The 7,138-nt window shown below is 55.4% G+C and overlaps 1 protein-coding gene across 1 annotated transcript; it reads right to left on the reverse strand.

The window, feature by feature from the left end:
- Positions 1-351: 351 nt before the first annotated feature.
- PIM1 (Pim-1 proto-oncogene, serine/threonine kinase) lies at positions 352-4,542 on the reverse strand. Its single transcript, XM_066359517.1, has 6 exons — positions 4,029-4,542; positions 3,838-3,944; positions 3,679-3,729; positions 3,218-3,584; positions 1,543-1,719; positions 352-763 (listed from the first exon to the last, which is right to left on the reverse strand). The coding sequence occupies exons 1-6, from the start codon at positions 4,108-4,110 to the stop codon at positions 606-608; spliced, it is 942 nt and encodes a 313-aa protein (XP_066215614.1). The 5' UTR covers positions 4,111-4,542; the 3' UTR covers positions 352-605.
- Between the last annotated feature and the right edge of the window lie 2,596 nt (positions 4,543-7,138).

Raw genomic sequence — 7,138 nt, forward strand, 5'->3', positions numbered from 1 at the left:
GCCCTGTAGCCTCTTCCATGGCACCTTTCGTATGAAGGAGGGAGGGATGGGGAAGAGAAGAATAGGGAACCAAACCCAGGCAGATTTTTGGAGAAGCAGCAGGTAAAAGAGGCAAGTTCAAGTATTTCTCCCAGCACAGCCGGAGTCCCCACAGAAGGCACTCAGAAGAGTCGGAAGAGGTGACAGGGACTTAAAATGGTGCTAGTCCTATCCCACCCCAACCCGTTTCCCCCAACCCGACCCATCGCGGCATTCAGCAGAACTGGTGATGAAGGGAACAGTTCCATGGCGGGGTCCTCACCCAGCCCCGCCCCGCCCCGCACACCCCACCCCACCCCACCCCACCCCCGGGACTTCGCAGAGTCCAGCAGGACTGGCTGGACACCTATGAGAAGGAGAGCGCATCTAGGAGGAAGTGAGGCCTAGGACGCAGGCAGAGGAGCTGCTTCCCGTCCCAGGCACCCTTCAGGGGCCTGGGGTCTGGAATGAGTTGTAAATGTTGTTCCTGTATCAAGCACTGTCCTGCTTGGTGAGAAGTGTCACCGGTACGGAAGCTGCCCCTCCCTGGAGCACTGGACAGGAGGGGAGACCTACTGGAAAAGCTGCTATTTGCTGGGCGCTGGTGACAGGCTGTGGAGATGGATCTCGGCAGTTTCCTGGGGCAGGAGGACATCTTGCATCCACGGATGATTCTGGATTTCTTCAAAGGAGGGCCGATCTGATGGTCTCAGGGCCAAGCACCATCTAATAAGATGCTGACACTCTGAAGAAGAAAACAAGCACGGTGATGAATGACTCAACTTGTTTTTGTATGGCACAGGCCTTTCCAACTTGCTTCGGAGGGGCCCAAAGGTCTGGGATCCAACAGAGACCACATACTTCCTAGAACTCATGCCTTAATGGGAATGTATTAACATCTGGATCCTCCTGTCTGCTGTCAGCTAAACAAAACAAAACAAAAAAACCCCATAAAACTGCTCCTTTCTTAAACCTGTGGTTTTCTAACTTCAATAGCTGGGGCCTTTCCCACGACACCCACTCACCAGAAATAGGAAGGATGATGACGAAGGATTTTGATGAGACATCAGTGAGCATGAGATGATTCAAGTCACCTACCAACTTACAAACCTGAACACCACCTACAGTGAGCTCACTGGAACGCAGTATTTAGAGCCTTGCCTTAAGGGAGAAGGCTCAAAGAGCCCACAACGCTCTACTCCCCAGCACAATAGCTATAGGCATCAAGGGGTCAGGGTGACTCTGTCAGTACTTAACAACAACAACCCTTCAGGAAAAACAGATGGCCTTTCTTAGTATTCTCACACTTGCTCTTCCTGTGGCCTCCTCCTAAGGAATGCTCAAAAGCAAACCAATGGCTTCCTGGGAGTCAGTTCTCAAGGTGAACCACTGACCCGGGTTCTGCTAAACCAAGGGTGGGCTGGCAGCTCACAGAGAGCGAGACTCTCCAGAATTTTGAGACGGTCCCCTGACTAACGGGGGTGAGTCTTGCTCCTCTTCAACAAGGGGCTTCCCAGCACTGACCTGCAGAGACCCTCTGCCTGAAGAAAACCTGGCCCCTGACGATCTCCTCGTCGTGCTCAAAGGGGATATCTCCACAGACCATGTCATAGAGCAGGATGCCCAGGGACCAGACGGCCGCGGACCGGCCGTGGTAGCGATGGTAGCGGATCCACTCTGGAGGGCTATACACGCGGGTCCCTGTGAACCGGGGAAATAAGAAGGGAAACATACTTTCAGCAAAAGGAAACACAGAACACCTCAGTGGTATGCAGAGTAAACTCCATTTTCCCTCCCCGGCTGAAAGGAGTGGATAAGCGGCTTATGGCATCTCTCCAACCAAAAGCATTACTACCCACCTCTCTACCAGCCTGCACACCATAGACTAAAATTCTTTAACTGCTCCAAGAAACAAACAGGGCTGGCCGCAAACCCGAGGCCTGAGGCCTCCATGTGGCAGGACCACCCACAATGGGATGAAGGAATGAATGCCTCCCCATAATCAAGGAAGCAGCCCAAACTAACCTTAAACTGCCTCAAAGCCTGCCCAGGAGCCAGTGAGATTCTCATCTCAGATATGAACTAGGTGCGGGCACTTGCACAATACCCTAAGCCAGGGTGCCCTTTGGGAGGCCTTCCTCCCGCCCTTGGAGCGCAAGGGCAGACACCCACACCTTCTCCTCCCCACACTGGAAAGGTAGGCAGAGCTGCGGAGCTGGTTTCAGACCACGTGATTCCTGTTTACAAACTTTGGGTTGTAAAAAAAAAAAAAAAAAGTAGGGACCATCCCTCCGGTAATCACCAGGGGGCAGCAAAGACTGGCAAGAAAAAGACATGGGAGGACCCGGCCAGCCATTAACTGTTAAATACAAAAAAATGCAGCCCAACCCAGCGTCCTCCAAGGGCAAATAAACACAAACCACAAGCCCCAGTCACAAGTTTTGAAAGGCTGTCGTTTGTTAGGTTTAAGCCGCTCAGATGATGACCCACCCTACTTTGCTTTGATCTCGGGCTCTCCATTCCATCTATTCTCTAAGAACCGGCTCCAAGCCCCTCCCTAGGATAGGTTTTCATCCTCTCTTTGGAGACACCCAACTAATTTTCAAACCAGCAAGAGATCTTATTTCACAACATTCATTCCCGACTCCCTCACAGCACAACCCCGAAAAAAAAAAAAAATCAACAAAATGATGTAGTGAAACTACCGTTTCTATTTCTTATCGGTCCCTAGATCAAAGAGGAGTAAACACTGCAGCTCTATAAACTACCTTCAGAATACTAAACTCTTATAAAACAAAACAAATTTGACAAAACCGGCATCAATTTTCACCTCTCCCACTCTCTCCTCCCTCTTCCCCCTCCCATCCTTTTACTGGCGGGGAAACTGGGTCAGACTTCAGAAATCTGGGCTACGGCCGGTTGCCCACAACCTCTTATTCATCCGGAAAGCTTGGGACCCACTGAATTTCACTTAAAAAATAAAATCACGCCAGAAACACTACAGGTTCAGCTGGCTTGAAATCCCTGGCTTTCCTACCGCTGGGAAGCTCTCTTCGCCCCACCCCTGCTATCATGGAGCCAGGCGGCCCGATGACCTTTACAAAGGGCCGGAGAGGGAAACTGGCCCGAGGCCTCCAGGCCAGGCCGAGTCACCTGGGCAGCTCCCTCCCGGGCAGCTCCCTCCCCAAGCTTGACTCACCATCAAAATCCGTGTAAACGGTGTCCTTGAGCAGCGCCCCCGACCCGAAGTCGATGAGCTTCAGCTCGCCACGATTGAGGTCGATGAGAATGTTCTCGTCCTTGATGTCGCGGTGGAGCACCCCGCAGTTGTGGCAGTGCCGCACGGCCTCCAGCACCTGCCAGAAGAAGCTGCGGGCCAGCTCCTCCTGCAGGGCCCCCCTTTCCGTGATGAAGTCGAAGAGGTCTTGTACCGGCTCCGGCCTCTCCAGGATCAGGACGAAACTGTCGGGCCTCTCGAACCAGTCCAGGAGCCTAATGACGCCGGAGAAGCCCGAGCTCACCTTCTTCAGCAGGACCACTTCCATGGGCACTCGGGTTCCATTGGGCTGCGGGGACGAGGCGGCCGCGCGTTAGGGCGGGAGTCGGGGGCGCTCCTCACTCCCACCCTTCTTGGGGGGTCGCTCCCTCCTGGACACTCACCAGCTCTCCCCAGTCGGAAATCCGGTCCTTCTCCACGTGCTTGATGGCCACCTGGAAATCAACCCAGGAGGGCCCGTGTTAGATCCCTTCGTTGGGGCCAAAACACAGCCGTGCGCCCCCCGCCCGGCGCGCCCTCCCCACGGCGGGGCGCCCACTCACTGGCAAGTTGTCGGCGACACGGATGCCTGAGTAGACCGAACCGAAGCCGCCGCTGCCCAGTAGCGGGCCCACCTGGTACTGCGACTCCAGCGGCTCCTTCTCCTTGCCTAGTCAAGGGAGAGACACAGGGGACTTAGTGCCAGCCTTGGGGTCCAGCCTCCCCCGCTTCCCCGGGTTAGGGGGGCACTCACCGGGCGCCAGCTTGGTGGCGTGCAGGTCGTTGCAGGGCGCGGCGCGCAGGTGGGCAAGTGAGTTGATTTTGGACAAGAGCATCCCAACCTCCAGGGTGTCGGCGGAGGGGCTGTGTCCCGAGGAGCTGCGGCAGGAGCCGGGGCCGGGGCCGGGGCTGTGCCGGTGGCTATCTCAGGCTGGGGCCGAGGCTGCGGCTGGCGATGCGGCTGCGGCTGTGGCTGCGGCTGGCGCGAAGGCCGAGGGCGAGTCGGAGGACAACTGGGGGTGCTGCCCGAGCTGTCTGCGGGGGGACCCCACCGGCGGGGTCAGGCAGCGCCAAGGGCGACGCGGTGGGCGGCTCGCGGGACTCGTGAGGCAGGGATGCGGCACAGAGGGCTTGTAGCTGCTGTTGCTGCTGCTCCTACTGCTGCCGCTGCCGGTCCCGCCGCCGCTGCCGCCAAGTCCTCTCGGGCCTTCGCCACCGCGGCCGCTGCAGCAGACGCCCGGCTCGCCCAGCCGCCAGGAGTAAAGGGGCGGAGCGCGCCTGCGGGGGGGCGCTCTGGCGGGCGGGGATGGGGCGGGGCCTCTCCGGGAGGCCTAGGCGGGGAGCCGGACTGCCGGGCTGACAGAGGGAGGAGAGGGGGTAGGGAGGCGGCGGGCCAGGGCGACTCCCCCCGGTCCCCGCCCCGCGCGCTCGGTCGCCGCGCCCCGGCCCCGCCCCCGCCGGCTCATCTTCACCCAACCAGAGTTCGACTCATCTGCATAACGCGGCGCGCTCCGCCCACGCCCCGCCCTGATCTCGCGGTCAGAATGGTCTCTACGCCGCCACGACGTGGCGGGAAGGAAAAGGCGCCAAAATGGAGGGGGAGGGGCGCGGGGCGGGAGGGGAGGCGGGAGCTGGGTGTCGAGCCGCCGGGGAGGAAGGATGGGGAGGGGCGTATCGATTCAAACCCAAACAATAACAAAGCCTTCAAAGGCCGCCCGGGGCCGCCTCTGCGGCTCTCCTGCTCGGAGGTTTTTGGGTCAAGGGCTGGAGCGGGAGCAGAACGAGTTGCGCAGAGACGACGGGCGGCTGTGTGTGTCGGGGTGTGAGGGACTCTGTGTGTGGGGATGCCGACGAGGGTGGTCCTTCCGCGTGACTCAGACCCCAGACCTCCAGGCCGGCCTGGGCGGCTTGACGACGCGCTGTGGGCGCGGCGTGGGTGCTCGCGGGCTGGCGTGCGGGGGGCGCGTGGCGGGCGTGGGGGGGAGAGGGATCTGAAAGATGTGAGTCACGGCGGGGTTGTCGCGGAGGGAGAGGCGGAGGCGGCGCAGGCCTGGAGTCACACCCGGGGACCGCTCCGCAGAGCCGGCGGAGGGGGCCCAGCTCGTGAAGGTCGGAGCCTGGGAGGAAGGGACGTCAGACCCCGGGTTCTCAAGAAGACTTTTATTTTTGAAAGTGCAGGAAGGAGTCATGATTCCTAAGAAGTGATGTGTGTCAGAGTGCCCGGAAATCACGAAACGAATGTTCGCGTTGTGATGCCAGCTGCCGTCTCAGCCCTGGTGGGAGGGCGGGAGAGAGGAAAATTCCTCCTCGGAAACGCGGGTGGGAGGCTGCGCTCGGTCTGATCAGGTTCCACGTTGTGTTCGCCCCTCGGCCGCGTGTTTTTAGCAGGCGGGCGATACCCGCGCTTGGCTGCCCCGGTCTTGTGTCGAAGGAAATCCCCCCCTCTCCCTGCGCCCCCAGCAAATAACACGGAAAACGGACCAATTCGACTTCCACCCTTTGTTCTTTTAAACTTCACACAGAGTTCATAAAAAGACGTACGAAACGAGTGCTTTAAAATAATGCGTAATCCATAACTTGAATTGTCAGTGGCTTAAGTAACTGAAGGCTACCGACATTCCATTTTATTTTTCTTCAAGTTCCTGCCACTTACAGGAAAAATGAGGCGATTGGAGGGTCTGTTTACCTGCCCGTCGTTAATGAATTTAAATATTTCATTGAAAGTTGTCTCCAGTGCTGTTCTATCAAGATGCCCGGACAGTTCAGAACTTTTTTGAATTTACTCTTATAAAATAGCACATATTTTCCTTTTGTTTGTGTACTGTGGCCTAACTCATTCATTTCTGATGTCTAGGAGAAAACCCGAGGGAACCCGACTCATTCCCTTCTTTACAGATAGGAAAATGAAACATACATAGGATAATAACCAGGTCATACGACAGGTAAAGGAGGAAGAGCTGAAATGACCCCAATTCAACTCGCGAGGATTTAAAGATTTCCTCTTGGCAGGGTCTGAAATTGCCCGGGGTACTAAGTAAGACATCAAGAGTCAATGTAGCCTGACCTGTGGTGGCGCAGTGGATAAAGTGTCGACCTGGAACACTGAGGTCTCCAGTTCGAAACCCTGGGCTTGCCTGGTCAAGGCACATATGGGAGTTGATGCTTCCAGCTCCTCCCCCCTTCTCTCTCTCTGTCTCTCTCTTCTCTCTCTCCCTCTCTAAAAATGAATAAATAAAATTAAAAAAAAAAAAAAGTAAACGTTCCTTTAAAAAAAAAAAAAAAAGAGTCAATGTACGTGACCCCCACCGCCATGCCCTCTATCCCTCCCTTCCTTTTTCTAGCCCTGGTCGGATCTTCCTGTTTGTTAGCACTCACCTAGCACCTTCCAGACTTTCAGTCTTGACCGAAGCAGTCAGTCTGCCTGTTCTGGGAATGCCGTCTACACTTCACTAGTATTTGAAGCCTTTACAGCCGTCGGGGAAACAATTGTAGTTCCACCCAGGTTGCTAGACAAACTCCCAAGTATTCATCCACTGTCCACTCTGCTACAATAATGTATTTGGATTTATCTGTGTGAATTAAATTTTCAGTTATTTATATCTTGTCTCCCTATTTCCTTTTTTTTATTTTATTTTTATTTTTTATTTTTTGATCTCCCTATTCCTTGTGCAGCTACTCTCACATTTGATGATGATGGTGGGAAAAACCAAACTGAGCCCCGAACAAAAAGGTCATGATTAAAGTCAATTTTAGCCAAATTTAAGTTAATTGAGCAGGCTTAGGCAGAATAAAATAAAGGTTAGACGTAAGGGCTTTAAACTGAGTTAGCCTGCTCTCAAATCTGGGATCTGGCAAGTACGAGTT

Source organism: Saccopteryx leptura, chromosome 1 (assembly GCF_036850995.1).
Source record: "Saccopteryx leptura isolate mSacLep1 chromosome 1, mSacLep1_pri_phased_curated, whole genome shotgun sequence".
NCBI lineage: Eukaryota > Metazoa > Chordata > Mammalia > Chiroptera > Emballonuridae > Saccopteryx > Saccopteryx leptura.

Coding starts and splice junctions, on each gene's coding strand:
- PIM1 (XM_066359517.1), bottom strand. CDS start 4,110: ATGCTCTTGTCCAAAATCAACTCACTTGCCCACCTGCGCGCCGCGCCC. Junction 3,945..4,028: donor CGCCACCAAGCTGGCGCCCG/GTGAGTGCCCCC, acceptor TCCCTTGACTAG/GCAAGGAGAAGGAGCCGCTG. Junction 1,720..3,217: donor CGTTTACACGGATTTTGATG/GTGAGTCAAGCT, acceptor CCCGGTTCACAG/GGACCCGCGTGTATAGCCCT.